At 46.8% G+C, this 17,762-nt stretch overlaps 1 protein-coding gene across 2 annotated transcripts in view; it reads right to left on the minus strand.

Annotated features, from left to right (window-relative positions):
- Nucleotides 1–9,345: 9,345 nt before the first annotated feature.
- SNX4 (sorting nexin 4) overlaps nt 9,346–17,762 on the minus strand; it is a 51,060-nt gene continuing 42,643 nt past the window's right edge. For both annotated transcript variants that reach the window (XM_054971785.1, XM_054971786.1), the window contains 3 exons: nt 12,117–12,262; nt 10,116–10,230; nt 9,346–9,799 (listed from right to left, as the gene is read on the minus strand). In XM_054971785.1, the coding sequence (XP_054827760.1) occupies nt 9,752–9,799; nt 10,116–10,230; nt 12,117–12,262 (309 nt within the window). In that variant the 3' untranslated portion in view covers nt 9,346–9,751. The remainder of the gene's footprint in view (nt 9,800–10,115; nt 10,231–12,116; nt 12,263–17,762) is intronic.

Consider the following 17,762-nt stretch of genomic DNA (forward strand, 5'->3'; position numbering starts at 1 on the left):
GGGACCTGCTGCTGGGGCCAGAAAGAAGGTGGAACCGACGGGTCCGCGGAGGCAGGAGCGGATAGCAACCCATGTTCGAAGGCCACAACCGGATCCAGGAGGCTCGGAACCGGGATGTAATCGTCCTCCATCATTGGAGGGGGCGTATGCGGCGGTGACGGGGTGTGCAAGGCATCACCCAGGGGAACTGAAAGGGCTGCCGGCGCCGGGGAGGGGCCCCGGGTAGCGGGAGCGGAGACGTCTCGTTTGTGATGTTTGGAACGAGACTTTGACTTTTTTGCCAGGGGTGCCGAAGCAGCCCGTTCCACTGTGGGGCGCTCCGCCGAGCGTTTCTTCGGGCGTGCAGCGCCCTCCGCCACACGAGCAGTAACAGCCACCCCAGTCAGTTCCGAGGGAATCGGATCCAAGGAACCACGAGCCGGTTCCGACGACGGCCCGGGGGCGGGAGAAGCAGCCGAACGAGGCGCATCCAGCTTACTCGCCTGATCTTGGGGAAGAAGATTGGCTCCCCAAAGGAAGGCCTTCAGCTGAGCGGAACGATCATGGCGAGCCTTCGGGGTAAAAGACTGGCAGATGGCACAGCGCTGCACTATATGCCCTTCCCCGAGACAGAGAAGGCATAAATCGTGCCCATCCGAGTGAGTCATTTTCGTAGAACATTTCTGGCACTTCTTGAAGAGGGCCATAATGAAGACGAATACGCTAGAAGAACCAATTCCGACGGTGGCGAAAAAGGAACTGAGGGAATGTGGGGGACACCTTAATTATACTGATTTTGGCGGGAACGGAACCGCGCACGCGCGGAACGGGTGAGCGTCCCCCTTTTCAGCGTTCTATAGCTAGACAAATCTTTCTGCGGCCGGCCTGCGCACGCGCAGTCCCAATGTGGGGCTGCACAGAAGGACGACGACGAACCCTAGTTTAATCTCCTTGAGCTTCAGCTCTCTCAGCAACAGTTGTACTAGGTTGTTTCCCCTTTTGAGTCTGGCATAATACCAATCTGTGCCTGTTACCAGGAAAATTCCATGGACTTGTATCCTGTATCTTCCTCTTTTGGATATAGCCTTCCTCCAACTTTCTGCCTTTCATTAAACATAAGCCAAATATAACATCAAGGACATGAAAGTACATTACGGTCTCCATTTTCAGTTAATTTCCACTGGTCTCCATTTATAGGTAGCATCAATGGAGCTCATCTAAATTAATGTATGCATTAATTTAGCTGTATTCCTCCTCCCCTTCTTACAAAGGAATGTTAGCATTAGTCCTTTTTGGAAGAAACATGCACTTTGGACATCCTTCAGGGATTGTAATAGCATCAAAAGAGATTGAAAAAAACAGGTTTTACTTACCATAACTGTTGTTCATCTAGGTCTTCCGTGCAGGCACACATGGGACTGCGCACGCGCAGGCCTGCCGATACCGGAGATTTTAATAGCTAAACACCACCAGGGGGCGCCCCCGCCTCTCAGCGCGCATGCGCGGCCGCTTTCCCGCCGAAACGGACCTTAAGAGGCGGAGCGCCCCTCACATACCCTCAGTTCCTCTTTCGCCGCCCCCTGCAAGGTAAGTACCAAGAGAGTTAGCGGGGAAGGAGGGAGGGCATGTGTGCCTGCACGGAAGACCTAGATGAACAACAGTTATGGTAAGTAAAACCTGTTTTTCATCTACGGTCTTCCTGTGCAGTCCCACATGGGAAGATTCCAAAGCTAAATACCTGGGTGGAGGTGACGCCAAAGCATCACTCAAAGATGGAGTGCAGAACAGCTGTGCCCACCGCTGTCTCCTTTCTATCTAGGATGTCCAGCGCATAATGCTTCACAAAGGTATCCGCCGAGGCCCACGTCGCCGCCCTGCAGATGTCCTGGAGTGGAACACCCCTGAAGAGAGCCGCTGACGACGCCTGGGACCTGGTGGAGTGGGCATGCACTTCCAAAGGACAAGGTAAGTTAGCAGCAGAATAACAGGCCAGTATAGCCTGGACCACCCATCTAGAGATAGTCTGAGCCGAAGCCCGGTTACCCTTCTTCGGTCCAGCAAAACAAATAAACAAATTAGAGTCAATCCTAAACGGTTTTACCCTATCCAAATAAAATAAAATGGCCCTGCGAACATCCAAAGAATGAAGGGCCGCCTCTGCCTCAGAAGCCGGAGTCGGAAAGAAAACCAGCAGAACCAATTCCTGAGATAAATGAAAACGGGATACTACTTTAGGTAAAAACTCGACCTTTGTACGAAGAACGACCTTCTCAGGGTGGAATTTCAAATAAGGGGGCTCGCAGGATAACGCTGCTAGCTCCCCAACCCTCCTGGCTGAAGTAGCCGCAACCAAAAAGGCCACTTTCATGGACAAAAAACGAAGTGGACAGGAAGCCAAGGGTTCAAACGGCTTAGACATCAAACGAGTCAGAACCAGGGGCAACGACCACTGAGGGACCAAAGCCCGCACAGGGGGAAACAAATTATTCAATCCCCGCAAAAATAATTTGGCAGAATAGTGGGAAAAAACAGATTTTCTATCCACTGGAGGGTGAAAAGCAGAGATGGCTGCCAGATAAACCTTGACTGAGGAGTTGGCCAAACCCTCCTGTTTCACCTCCCACAAAAAGTCCAAAATCTCAGAAAGGGTGGACTCAAAAGGATCCAAACCTCTGCGACTACACCACACAGAAAATTTGTCCCACTTAAGGGCATAAGACTGCCTGGTAGACAAACGTCTAGCATTTAAGAGAACATTAGTCACAGCCTCGGAGAAGGCAGCCCCGGCCTGATCAACCACGCTGTGAGTTTGAGTCTCCTGATGTCGTGGTGAAGAACCCCCCCGCAGGTCAGGAGATCGGGAACCACCGGGAGACGGATCGATTGAGTCTGTAGACTCAAAAGAGAGTGAAACCAGGGTTGCCTCGGCCAATACGGGGTCACCAGGATGACGGACGCCCTGTCCCTCTGGATCTTGCTGAGGACCCGAGCCAGAAGCGGGAACGGAGGAAAGGCATAACACAGGGGACTTGACCAACTTAACTGAAACGCGTCCCCACTTGATTCTGGGCCTACTCCTCCTCTGGAACAATAAGCTAGGACCTTGCGATTTTCCACAGTCGCAAAAAGGTCCAACTCTGGAGTCCCCCATTCCGAGAAGATAGGGGCGAGATACTTGTCTTGGAGGGACCACTCGTAGTTTTCCCTGTGGAGTCTGCTCAGGTGGTCCGCCATGGAATTCTGCACCCCCGGGATGTGAACTGCATGCAGCCAGACAGCATGATCTATGGCCCACTTCCAGAGTCTCATCGCCTCTGTGCAGAGAGCCACAGACGCCGTGCCACCTTGCTTGTTGATGTAAAACATCGCCGTCGTGTTGTCTGTCAGGACCTGAACGGACTTGTTCCGCACGACATCTGTAAAGGAGATCAATGCATATAAAATTGCCCGTAACTCAAGAACATTAATATGTTCCTCACGTTCAGATTCAGACCATAACCCATGGGCATAAAGGCCAGCACAGTGAGCCCCCCAACCGAAAAGGGAAGCATCTGAAGTAACTGACAGATGAGTTTGGTGAAAACCAAACTCCATCCCCTTAAATAAATTAGTATCATCCAGCCACCACTCCAGGGAGGACAGCACCCCTCTAGGGACAGAAAGCCTCCTATTTTGAGAATCACGGGCCGGTGAGAATACTGAATTGAACCACAATTGGAAGGGTCGCATAAATAACCTGGCCAGTGGAACCACAGCCGTAGTAGAAGCCATGCAACCCAAAAGGGTCTGGATAAAGCGAACAGATTGGAAACGACACCTCTGAAGGGTCGAAATAAGCCTCTTAATTTTCGCAGCACGCTCTGAAGGCAAGAAGCCTGCATCCCGAATACCATCCAAAACCACTCCAATAAATTGGATGGAGCGCACAGGGGTCAACTTGGACTTCTTCTGATTAACAAAAAGACCCAGGCGTAAACATAAATTTAAGGTGAGATACACCTGATTAGACACAGAGTCAGCAGAATCACCAACCAAGAGCCAGTCATCCAGATAAGGAAAGATCTGGCAGCCCTGGAGGCGTAAATGAGCCACCACCACTGCCACACACTTGGTGAACACCCTAGGTGCAGTGGCCAACCCAAAGGGCAAAACATTGTATTGAAAAACACGTTGACCATAGACAAATCGTAAAAACTTCCTGTGTTCAGGGAAAATTGAAATATGAAAATACGCATCCTTCAGATCCAGGACTGCAAACCACGACTGTTGGGGCAACAGGGTCAAAACCATCTGTAAAGTAACCATTTTGAATTTACGAACTCGTATAAATTTATTCAAACCCCTAAGATCCAGGATAGGCCGAAGCCCACCATCCTTCTTCTCCACTAAAAACAGGTTGGAATAGAATCCCAAACCAGCTGAAGCAACCGGAACCTCCTCTATAGCCCCTTTCTGCAATAGGGCTGAGAGCTCTCCCAGGATCTCTGAACGAGGGGGGTCAGAAGAAAACACAGGGAGACGTAGGTAAGGTAAACCAAGAAATTCAACTTTATAACCAAACTGGATAATAGACAAAACCCAAACATCGGAACAAATTGAACACCATGCATCCAAAAAAGCATTAAGCCTGTCCCCAAATGTGGGGTCAGGTCCCTGTGATTGTCAGAATTGCTTATGCAATTGGTCCTGGTCCTTGGCCTGATGCTGTTGGGAACCAGGCTTGGGACGTTGGCCCTGCCTCCGTCTGGGAAAGGCAGATTGTGGGCTCTGGTAGCTCCTGCGCTGCTGGTAAGCATACCCTTGATAGGGCTGATAGCGGTGTTGTCTGCCACGCTGGAAGGAGCGATAGTATGGGCGAGAAGGCTGCTGCGACGGCTGGTGTAAAACCCCATACGAGCGGGCTGTCAGACGGTCGGTCCTCTTCTTAGAGAGGAACTCGTCAGTTTTCTCTGAAAACAGAGTGGTGCCCTCGAACGGCAGGTCCTCAACCCTGTTCCTTGTCTCAACTGGCAGGGCGGTCGTGCGAAGCCATGCGTACCTGCGCAGTACCACCGAGGAGAGAAGTGATCTAGACGCAGTGTCAGCCATACTTCGCCCAACATTAATTTGGTGTCTGGATAGGCGAACAGCCTCCTCCTGAATGACCCGAAGCAGAGTGCGCTGATCTTCGGGAAGCTTAGGAAGAAAAGACGCCACCTTCTTCCATAAAAACAGCTGATAGGCCGCCATCATTGCGGCATAATTCGCCACTTTGATGCCAAACATAGCTGAAGTATACAACTTCCTACCCAAGGCATCGATCTTTCTACTATCCTTGTCAGTTGGAGCCGATAGCGAGCCCTGGCGAGGCCGAGCTTGCATCTCCTCAGTGACAAGTGAGGATGGAGGAGGGTGAACGGCCAGGAACGGATGAGCATCGTCTTTGGTTCTGTACAAGCTCTCCACTTTTCGATTAGTGGCGGTAGCAGACGCAGGTCGAGACTGCAGTTTCTTCCAAAGATCAGCAAACCCCTCAATAAGGGGAAAGGCAATCGAGGGAGTAGAACCCGAATAGATATGTTGCAATATCTTATCAGTAAATTTAGATTCAGTGGAAGTCACTTCAAGGTCCAAGGCTTTCGCCATTCTTTGGAGCAACTCGTTGTAGGCCCGAAAATCATCAGTGGGCGAGGCCTCATCAGATGGCCCAATCTCCTTTTCAGGTGACTCCGACAGAGGAGAAACACTGTAACGGGCCCGGGGCCGTGGAGAGACCCGATCCGACGGAAGGCGGGACGGGTCATAGCCAACATCGGAACCGACTCGAAATGAGGGAGACAACGAAGCACCTCTATAATGCCGGTCAGAGTAGTATGAACTCTCTCTACTAAAGTAACGAGGGACAGGATCATCTCGACGTCGACTCTCCCTGGATCGGCTCCGATAGGACCGTGGTGGGGTCCGACAGCTAGAGCGACGGGTAGACCGACTCTGTCGACTCCGAGCCGACCGAATAGAACCCGATTCGTACGAGGCCGATCGGGCCCGACCTGAAGGGGTAAGAGGCTTCTCGAGGAGAATGACGTCGTCCTCCTGAGCCACCCGGTCCGGAGGAGTCTTGGACTGCGGACGATCACTCGCCTCTGCTTGCTGCTCCACTTGGACAGGAGCGGAGTCGACCGGAACCGACGGGGAAGAGGTGAGTAAGCCTTCCAACACTGCCTTATCATGCTTACTGGAATGCTTATGCTTCTTCTTTTTCTTTTCAGGAACGGCCTTCGATCTCACAGAAGGATCCGAAGTCATCGGAACCGTAGAGGTGGTCTGAGTCGGAGGAGTCGACCTCGGAACCGACGGAGTCGAACTTCTATGGGCTCCACGAGCAGGTGAAGCCAAGACAGCCGACGAGATCGAAGGAGGTCGACTTGCTAGATGTCTCGGAACCGAAGCGGTCGGTTCCGACAAACTCCGACCCGAAGGGATCCTCTCGGACCTCGACTCCGAGCGACCCGGAGACGGTTGAGAACGAGGAGTCTTGGAACCCGACGTTACAGGAGGACGAGAGGACGCAGACGGAGCAGACGAAGACTTCGGCGGAGGGTCCTCGACCGACATCGCACGCTGCCAGAGAAAGGCATGCAAACGATCCGTCCGTTCCGCCCTGGCCTTGGAGGTAAACGCGCGGCAATGCTTGCACGCCTGAGTGTTGTGAGTTTCCCCAAGGCAATATAAGCAAATGGAATGGCCATCCGACCTTGTCATCTTACGATTGCAGGTCTCGCAACGCTTAAACAAGGCCTTCTCAGACATCGCGAATGAAGAAAGCTGTAAACCTCAACGATCGGCGGCGAAAGAGAAACTGAGGGTATGTGAGGGGCGCTCCGCCTCTTAAGGTCCGTTTCGGCGGGAAAGCGGCCGCGCATGCGCGCTGAGAGGCGGGGGCGCCCCCTGGTGGTGTTTAGCTATTAAAATCTCCGGTATCGGCAGGCCTGCGCGTGCGCAGTCCCATGTGGGACTGCACAGGAAGACCGTAGATGAACATTACTTAAAAACTGCACAAAATTATGGACATGAAGCCAAACGTGTTACGCCACTAATAGCCTACAAGAGTCTACTAATAGCCTCTACCCACCTTTGAGACCCACAATCAAAATGTTATATGATGTAATACGAAGAAAGGTTTCTCTGAGCAAATGTAGAGATGTTATTGGGCTGGGCTTATTCTTTTTTTTTTCTTTCCAAGGTTCCTCAAAAGCATGTGAACATATTTATGGATAAGATATACTTTGTATCTATGTACATTTGCTTCAGTACAGCACTCATGTTACTCTTTCTTACATGCTTTCAAGCCTCATAACTGAACTAGTTCAATCACCCTGGCTCAAAAATAACAAATTCATTGTTGAAAGAAGTACTGATCGTATTTTCTAATTGTTTTGTAAATGTATGTTGGATATGCTGACTTTTAGACTGCATTCAAATGACCCCAAAAGTCTAGTTTTGAACTCTGGTCTGTGAAGCAAGAATCAGAAGATGATTGTTCATGTCATCCAGTGTGTGTGGATGTCACAACAAACTGCAGTTTGTTACAAACCAGAAAGTCTTTGATCTATATAAGAAGCACATGAAGGGAGGAGAGAGAGCCTAAAAAACTTCAAAAGCATGTTTTTTAATCAAACAAACCTGTTTTATTTGCTATCTGTATGTAGCCTTACTTGACTTTTGAATATTAATTTTGTAGAACTTAGCCATTTCATCACACGCAGATTAGTTTAGAGTTCCAGTTTACCTTGAGCAAAAATGGGCTGGGGTACTGATTCATAGAAATCTGACTCGCAGAAAGACTTCTTAAAATATAGACAGATGCATAGTTTGAGTCCAAGATAATCTGAAAATGTGTGTCTTTTTTTAAAAAAAGCCAAGCAAGAATTAACAGTAAAGCCCAATACAGGACACCACCATTTCAATACAAGGAAAACCCAAAATAAATATTATGAAAAAACAAAATAATAAAGTGTAATTTTATTCAGCATATTTGGCACAAAGCATATAAGAACCTTTTGATCCCTTCTGAAATTTAATACAGTTAGCAAGAAAAAGGCATACTAATACATTTAAGTTATACAGCATATGAAATCAGGGGTTAGGGGAAAGGCACCAGGAAGATCAAGTGCATGGAAAATATTGACTCCAAGTGCCCAGTGGTATTAAATTAAGGCACAACTACTCTAGGAAGTTTACTAGAAAAATCTAAATTTGTAGCTGCTTACTGTTTTTGGAATGTACAAGTTTTTATTCTACCAGTGTTAGGACCCAGATTTTAATTCTTGGAAATGGAATGATTGGGTATAGATGCGTCTATCTTATTAAATTCTCCACTTTATGCAGAGAAGATGGAACTGTCCCTAGACATGAAAATGGGGGTTGCATCAGTTTAGCTGGAAATATTTTACTCTGCAAACCTGGTTTTATAATCGTACCAAGAAACATGATCTGATTTTGGAAAGAAACATTTTAAGAGGTTCTTTCTGTTGTATGTAAACTAACAAGGTGTTATCATTTGAAATAATTAAATGTGTGGTTAAGAAATAGGTACTATTAATCTCAAAGAAGGTTTGCTGCAATTACATCTGGCAGGATTCCACATTTAACTCAAGTGACATTTTAAAATACTGTAATAGAGGTCAGTGAGCAGATGAGCTCTTTCTTATAGCTGGGAATTGATGGCTTTATAAGATATAGCAAAGCTGGCAAGAAAAATCTTATTCATGAGCATAGTGTACCACTGGACACCAAATAATTCATTCTATTCATTTCCCTTGCAAATGATCCAGACAAAATGAATTCACTAAAAAAAATTAATGCTGAGGCATGTAAAAAATGGAATTCACATGTATGTAGCTGCAAGTGCAAACCAAAACCATGCCAGATCCACAGTACTCTTCTGGAAACCGCCTCTATTAGTACTAAATAGGAACATTTTTATGTTCAGCGTAGTAGTCTTAAAGAGAACTAGTAATACAGAACCAAATACTTTTAATGTAATGGATGCTGCAGAGTAAATTTAAAGCTGGTTTTAAATTTTTTTACTGAGGTCAGTAACAGTATCTGCTTGTTAATTATGCAGCCTTGTGTGCTGCTGGCAAGTATAAAAATTCTCTAAATAGAGTCCTATCAGTTTTAAATTTCTAGCACAGAAACATCACATTGAAAGTACTGTACAGAATGCCCCTATTGTAGAGGGTATCAAATGTTCAAAAATTTGATACAAAGATTAAGCTAATCCTTTAGAAAAACAAAATTTCTTCATAGAGATATAATGCATGTGATGAGTTATGGAAATGGTTGAAACTCTGGAAATTCGATTTTGTGCCACAATGGGGGGGGGGGGAGGAGGCAGGACAAAGAAAAATTACAGCATTATCTATTCTAGCATTACAGATGTGAAACAGAAAGGTATGAAGAAGGGGAATCTGGAAATGACTTACACAGTGCAAAAATTGGTGACTCAAGAGCCAAAGTATAGTGAACAGGTTAGTTGTGTGTAATTCACTGGAGCCAAGTTGGATCCTTCCCTACAGCCTCATTTTGAGAGAGTTACAATGTTCAATTTGCTACTGCATGCAAAACAAGCCACAAGGTGGCCATCAAGGAACAGAGACAAATTCTTTATGCCCTACTTTCACAACTACACTGATGCCATGATTTCATAATGTAGAAACTTAATATCCATGTTCATGCACTTGTGCTTCTGTTCTGCGGCACTTCGCTGAGAAGGACTCGGTTCCATACATCACATCTTGCTGAAACATTCTTTTGCATTAGTCCAAACTTGAATTCCCTTTAATTAACAAAAGAAAGTAGAAAGAGGAAACAGCATGTTTGAAGTGATCATTCAAGTAGGCAGCTGGATAAAACTGGCTATTGACAATCTATACTCCACCCAAACCACTGGGAGTTTTACACTTGCAATGGGGAAATGAAAAAAGTCTTGCATAAGCCACGTGATGCATGCCATAAGCTTAAAATGAATCAAATGTATAACAGGGAGTAGCTGAGGAGTACCCTGATGCTTCTTTCCTGGGAGACTGACATTATCCTGAGTTAAACTTGTATATTCTGGTTCCCTGTTAAGAATTCTTGCACAACAGACATACCTTTTTGCACATACTGATTTGCATCACAGCATAACTTATGAGGGCCTCCTTCAAGTCATGGTTCTTTTGCTCTTTGAAGCGTTCAATATCAGCCCAGGCATTCTTGATAAAGTCTCTGAAATTAATTGAAGATAAATATATTCTTCAACCCATGTGACATACTAAACTAAAACTTCTGGGATGCAGACTTAAATTTAAGACAATAAGTTTCTTCTTATATTTTGGCTTTTTTTCACCATTAAAAGCTCTGGCGGCTATTAAAGCCACTTGCTATTTGGGGTCTAAATCATCCAGACTTTGTAAACTTAAACTATTTCCTTCCCATAATTCCAGAGGCATACCCATGTTAGTCTGTTATAGCAAAAAACAGGGCTTGCTCTATGTTGGTGCCTCACCTATGAAACTCTCTTCCAACAGATTCAGAGCCTTTGTTTAGTATGAGGTTAAAAAAAGGGAAGCAAGCCATCAAGTCACAGCCAATTCATGGCAACCCAATGAAGTTCCACCACACTGGGCTTTCATGAAGAGAGATAAGCAAAAACGGTTTGCATAGAAGCCCGTCTTCCTTGGTGGTCTCCCATCCAAGAACTGACCATAGTCAACCCTGCTTAGCATCCAAGCTCTGACAACATCAAATTAGTCTATACTATTAGCAATACTAGTTTAAGGTGGCAGGGAACAAAAACAAAAAAGTCCTAGCTGAGGTTGTTTTTTTAAAATGAACCAGTTTGGTGTAGTGGTTAAAAGCAGTAGGACTCGAATCTGGAGAACCGGATTTGATTCCCCACTCCTCTGCTTGAAGCCAGCTGGGTGACCTTGGGTCAGTCACAGCTCTCTCAGAGCTTTCTCAGCCCCACCCACCTCACAGGGTGATTATTATTGTGGGGATAATAATGACATACTTTGTAAACCGCTCTGATTGTGGCATTAAGCTGTCCTGAAGGGTGGTATATAAACTGAATGTTGTTGTTGTTAAAAAAAAGTTTTTGCTGCTCTAGGGTTCTGTCATAAAAAACTCCTGTGTGCTCTTTGTTTCATTGTCTTTCAGGTCTTTAATTACTATTTGATGCTGCTGTTTAGTACCAACTGCTTTTATGGCTATTTTATTATTGTTAAAATATACATGTTTTTAATTTCACTGTATTTTTTAACTTGGTAGTCTTTAAGTGACCACACGAATCATGTTTATCTTAAATACAGAGCACACACTTATTTACTTAATTTCTGCAGATTACAAAGAGTTCTATTTCTTAGCACAGGTAGTGGCTGCAGAAAAGCTACAATTCCTACTTAGGGATGAGGAAATAATAAAAGATATTCTGTTCTGACATCTAGTTGGAAATGTCAGTGCCTGTCAAGAAATCTAAACATTAACAGACACTGCCTATATTTTATGTAAAACTTCAATGGAAAATTTCATTAACTGGATTTTCCTAGAGTGAAAGAGCCTATTTTCAATTCCACTACCAAGAAACCACCCACAGGCAGCCTGCTAAATTTATTAGTACCTAAATATAATACACCAAAGAGTGTATTATATGTGCACATATTAAGTGTGCACATCTGTAAATATGAAAGTGATCTGTTTTCACTTTCAGTGCAGGAGCTAAGAAAGCGCTGTTCTTGCAATTGACAGAAAAGTTGTGTAAGACAGGTCTTTCACACAGAGAAAATATATTAAAAATGCATACAGCACACAAACAGAAAACTGACACTGGGTGGGATCCCACCTATAATGTTTTGTGCACACGTGTGTGGGGGGGGTAAAGTTTAGCAGATTTTCCCCTCCTATGGCTGACATCCAACTCTCCATTCATGTTGTTCCTGGAGATCTCCTGTCCACCAGGAGCAGTTTTTCAGAGGAGCATTTTGGGCTGTAGCAGGGACAGGAAGAAATCATGTTCCACTGTTCTTTGTCAGTGGAAATTTTTGGTAGGATCCAAACCACTGACTCTATAATTTTAACAGCCAATATTTTCTTTAAAGAAAATCAATGGTTACCGGCTTTCTAAGTTCTTTGCTTTGAGCTGTTCTTCTCCTTCATATATCTGTTCTTCTAGCACTTTTATCTTTGCTTCTCTTTGTTCAGGAGTTTCTTGACCAAAAAGTTTTGTAGTCATGCCTTTTAAGGAGAATGTTCTCACAGTCTGAAAGAATACAAATACATCATTTATCCTCCCCCAGGAAAAGAAATATCCAAATACATGTATGAAGTATCTGTTTATATTATTATTATAAAAAACAAATCATGACAGCTTACTAAGAAGCAGTTGATATAACTACTAATTATTTAGCAATGTTCTTATAACACTTACATGAATAACAACAGTTTATGGAATAAAGAATACATATATCACTTTTCATCCACTGTGTTGGTGTCTGTGTCATTCCATACCCATAAAGTGCTAGTGCTTATTGACAAAAATTCACCATGTAAATGTGCAATATACGATAAATATTATACAATAAATACTATCCAATAAACAATCAAATCAATATTGCACTAGACCCCTTCTAGTATGATAAGTTCATAAATAGCTCTGGATAAACCCATTATAAAGCTCTTAAAACAGTTCAATGAGTGCAGTCAAACACTTAAGCTGTTGTGGATAGTAGGGATGTGCGCTTTGGGTATCTGATTTGGGTTTTTAACCCGAATTAGGCCCTATTCAGAAAGATTCAGAAATACTGAAGCAAAGCTTTCTGAAGCAATTGGGGTCGCTTCAGAAAGCTTCGGGGCAGCCGGGAGCAGTACTTTGCCAGCTGTTTGCATTTGCAAACAGCCGGCAAAGTTCTGAAGCTAAATCAAGCTTCCCGTGCTTTCTTAGGAGACGGGAGTGGGGAGAAGGAGTAAGTGACTCACTACAACCTCCTCCTTCCCCCTCCGATCTTGTAAAAACAGGCGGGAAGCTTGAATTAGCTTCAGAACTTTGCTGGCTGTTTGCAATGCATTGCACTGCAAGCAGGCAGCCAGCATAGTTTGCAGAGATTCCCACCTAATTTACAGAATGGGAGGGATGAGGAAGGGTGAGTGACTAGACTATGAGTACAAGGGGGGGGGAAGGGGGATTAGAAACGGAGGGGGGAGTTAGGAGTGTCCAATCCCACTGCTGCATCCTCCTTCCAGCCAATGGGTTCTCTGGAAGGAGATGCAGCAGGGGATTTGGCTTGCTTTGGGCCAGCTTCCATTCTGTTCCTGGCCTAGAGAGAGACTTTGAGAGAGTGCCTGTGGATTCTCTCTGTCTCTGTGGTGTGGGCTGGCTTTCTGGATCTTTCTGGACTGTGAGGATTCCCTGTGCTGTGACTGACTGACTCACCTCTGGACTTCAGGAGACTGGTAGGAGAGTCAGTGAGTGACTCACTGGGTTTTCTCTTTTGGGAAAAGCGTGGGGGGGAAGGGAAGGGAATTTATTTTGAAGCTTTACTTTTAATTACTCCTTTAATTTTTTATTGGGGGGATTCATGTGTGTGGGGGGGCTTTTTTGCTTTGAGCGGCTGCTGGCTGGGGCATTTGTTTGGGGGAGGAGGCTGGTCTTGTTTTAAAGGTTTATAGTTCAGTTGGGGCTTTTATTTTCCAGTTTCTGTTGGCGGGGGTTAAAGGTTTAAAGCGTTAGGGGCTTGACTTGGGGGGGAAGAAACTGTTCCTGTTGTTGACTGTGTTTTAAAAGTTTGCTGTTGGGAGTCTGAGGATTTATTTCTGCTTTTGGTGGTGGTGGTGGGGAATTGTTCCTGTTTAGTATGTTTTAAAAGTTTGCTGTTGGGGGAGTTTGAGGGGTGTTTTTTTACTGTTTTTGGTGTGGGAAGGGGAAACTGTTCCTTGTTTGAGTTGGTTTTAAAGTTCACTGTTGGGGGTTTGAGTTGTGTTCCAGCTGTTGGTGTGTGTGTGTGGGGGGGACTCTTCTTGGTTTGACAGTTTTTAAAGTTCACAGTTGGGTGTTTGAGTTGTGTTCCAGCTGTTGTGGGTGGGGGGAGGCAACTGTACCTGCTTTGATTTGGTTTTAAAGCTCACTGTTGGGGGTTGGTAGAGAGGAAACAGGTATTGTTTTGAGTTGGTTTAAAAGTTTACTGTCGGGGGTTTTGAGTTTTGTTCCAGCTGTTGGTGGGAGGGGGGAACAGGTATTGTTTTTAAGTGCATGCATGTGTGTTTGGGAGTTGTAGGTAGGGTTCAGGTGGGGGCTTGCTTGTGGGTTCTGATTTTAATTGCAGTGCTTAAGTGGGAGGGCCTGAGTTTTTAATTTCAATTTAATTTGGGGTTTGCTTCTTTGCTAAGTATGTGTGTGTAGGGGAGTTGGGGTACAGAGGGGAGCTGGCTTGGGGGTTTAGGTGGTTTTTACTGTTGTTAGCTGTTGTATTGCAGATTTTATAGTTGTTGTTTGAGTTGGTGTTCCTTACAGTTGGTGTTTTACAGTTAAGGTTTGTTGTTTGCTAATTGCTACTGTTATTCTGTTTGTTGGGTGGTTGTGTTAGCAGTTATAGCAGTGTTTGGTAAGTTTATGGTTTCCTCAGAGAAATTAGTTTTGATTTAAATAGTGGACTTGTGAGTTAGGTAGGCTAGTGGTAGGCTGCTGTCATTGAATAATATTGCCCTCTAAAATAAATTGTTAGGGAACGGAGGCTAGTTTTCCCCATTAAATAGGCTTCTGTAGGAGAAGAATCAGTAAGTTAGGTTGGGTTCTGTTCAAATATAAATAGGCTGCCCAATAGTACTCCCTTAACTAGGGTTTCCCTGCCCACCTCTGGCCCCCTTGTAGCCAGGCCAGGCACGTTTTTTGTAATAGGCTTTCCTTTATATTGGGGTTTAGGGCCAGCTTGATTCCTGAAGAGGAATTCAGCTGTTTGGTGTATACGTTTAGGTTCCCAAAACTAAACAGGGCCATTTAAAAAGATATTTGACTGACCATCTCCAGTAGTAACAGAGCCACAAGAAACATAGATATAGAAATAGGTAGATAGGTAGATAGGTTGAGACCCAGCTGCTGGAGGAGGGGCAGCATGTGGTGTCTCCTGGGATGGAGGTGGGGCACTTGACTTTTCCGTCCTTCACGCTCACCCCAGGGACCCAGTGGATGTTGGAGGAACTGCAGGAGGTACCCCCTGCTGGGCGATCCTCCCCTGTTTTCTCTGAGGCCAGCAGCAGGCCTCTCATGGCTGTGCAGGAAGAGAGGGTGCTGGAGGAGGAGGAGGAGACTGTGGTGGAAGAGCTCACAATTCTGCCCCTTCATCCTCATCCATCTCCAATTGCCCAGCCGAGAGTGGGACACGGTGTGTCTGGTCCGAGCATCTCACAGGAGGTGTCTGCTGGGGGCTCCATAGGCACCTCCCCCGTGTGGCGTGGGGGCCCCATTACCTCTGATATCTGGAGTCACTTTCAGAGAACGGAGGGCCCCCCGTTTGCCCAGTGCCGGCATTGTAGGCAACAAATCAGTTGCGGGAAGGATGTGAACCATCTTTCCACTTCTGGAATGCAGAACCACCTGAAGAGGCAACACCAGGCAGTGCTTCTTCAGGGGGACAGTTCAAGTGGAACCACATGGATGCCAGCTAGCCAGAAGGAGGCAGGCTCCTCTGGTGCTCTCCCCCCACGGGTTCCTATAGGGCAGGGACGCCAAGCCTCTCTGACGGAGATGCTTGGTATGCAGGGCACTAGTGTGCCCAGAGGGGGGATCCAGAAGGCGACCCGGCAACATAGTCAACATGCTAGCAGTAGATGGTCAGCCATTCTCCTTAGTTGACCACTTTGGATTCCAGGGGCTGCTCCATGATGCCTATCCCTGGTACACGATCCCTGCTGGAGTGACGTTAAGCAGGACCGTGGTGCCCTTGTTTTTCAGGGCTGCCAGGGACCACGTGAAGGCACAGTTGTCCTACGCTGCTGTGAGAACTGTGCACTTCACGTCTGACATCTGGACCTCCTCTAGTGTGCAGCATGCATACCTCTTGCTTACTGCTCACTGGTGGCAACCCGAAGACCTTCAAAGTGGGGGTGAGGTGTCCAGTGTTAGGCAGGGACGGATGGGAGACCGCTGGGCCAGCTACTGCAAGGCCTTGCTCCACGCAGAGGTTCTCGACGTGTCGCACATGGCGGAGAACATCACGGCCACCTTGAGGAGGGAGTTGGATAGCTGGATAGGTGAGGCCACCATCACCATGGGATTCATGGTGACGGATGGTGGCCAGAACATGAGGGCAGTGGCATGGCAGGTGAACCACAAGCGCATTTAGTGGCAAAAGCTGTGCTTGGGTTAGGATCCTCCCCAGAACCCCGCAACTTGTGACCTTCGCTATCTCCTGCAGAAATGTTGGAGTCTCATGGGTCACTTCTCGTGCAGTGAGAAGTCCACTCACGAACTGTGCCAGAGCCTGTCCTGATCTCTGACATAGTCACTCGTTGGAATTCCACCTGCGCCATGCTGGAGCGCTTGGTGGAGCAGCAGGCCGCCCTCGAGGCGTGGCTCTCAGAGAGCAATGCTTAGAGGCAGGAGGGTGAGTTCAGCCAGAAGGACTGGCTCACCATCTCCCAGACAGTGGAGGTCCTGAAGCCCTTCAAGGACTTCACTGTAGCGGTGTCGTCTGACATGGCAACCCTGGGTCTGGTCATTTCTCTGGTGTACACGCTCCAGAGTTCATTGGCCTCCTTTGTGGACCCAGACGCACCATGTGCAGACATTGTTCCAGTGGAGTGCGCGCTCATGAGAAGGCTGCAGCAGGGCATAGCTGCCAAGCTAACATCTCTCATGCAGAAGGAGTCATACATGTTGGTGACCATGTAAAACCCGCGCATTAAGGGCACTTTTGCTGAGCAGGACAGGAACCTCACCCAAGCCAGAGATGCCCTCTGTGTGCGGGTGAGGAGTAGGCAGGCCAAGAGGGGCTGCCTGTAATCAGAGGGGATGGGCGAGGGGCCCAGCCCTGCGGGTCCCTCTTGCACCCCTTCTGAGCAGGCTCCCCCTGTGGCCACTGCCGGGACGTCCATGGAGATGGAGATGGAGATGCTCCAGCGGGCCCTCTGGGATCGTGAGTCGTGTGAGAATGGATTCGGCAGAGGCAGTGGTCACGGACTACCTTGCGGAGCCCTGCGAGTTGCTCTCCACCAATCCACTGAGCTACTGGGCCAAGAAGGAGAAGGTCTGGCTGGACCTCTCCCTCGAGGCGTAGTGGCTCCTCTCGTGCCCTTTAACGAGCATGGAGAGTGAGCATGTCTTTTCTTATGCGGGCAACATTCTCAGCCCACATTGCTCTCACCTTCTCCGATGGAGAGTTGAGCAGTTGGTCTTCCTGAAGGTCAACTCTCGGCTCTTCAATTTATCAGAAGTGGACTTCCAGAGTGAATGAGGTAAGCCCTCCTTGTGGCCTGCATCCTCTGCGAGTCCAGGACCCGAGGAATCATGCTCTTCCCTACAGTAAACTTAGAAGTAGAAAGAAATCCAGCAGGAGGCGGGTGGAACTCAGTGGTAAAGGGAATGCACCCTGCAATTTGCCGCCCTCAACAGGAAAAAAAAAACCAATCCAAAACTGTCACAGTCCGTGGGCACAAATTTATTTTGATAATTGATAACAGGCCCCAGAAATGTTGATTGCCACTGGAGGGAGAGACAGGTTAGATAGGGACTGGTTAGGTTAGGGACTCACACTAACACAGCAAGAAAC

Source organism: Eublepharis macularius, chromosome 2 (genome assembly GCF_028583425.1).
Source record: "Eublepharis macularius isolate TG4126 chromosome 2, MPM_Emac_v1.0, whole genome shotgun sequence".
Lineage (NCBI taxonomy): Eukaryota > Metazoa > Chordata > Lepidosauria > Squamata > Eublepharidae > Eublepharis > Eublepharis macularius.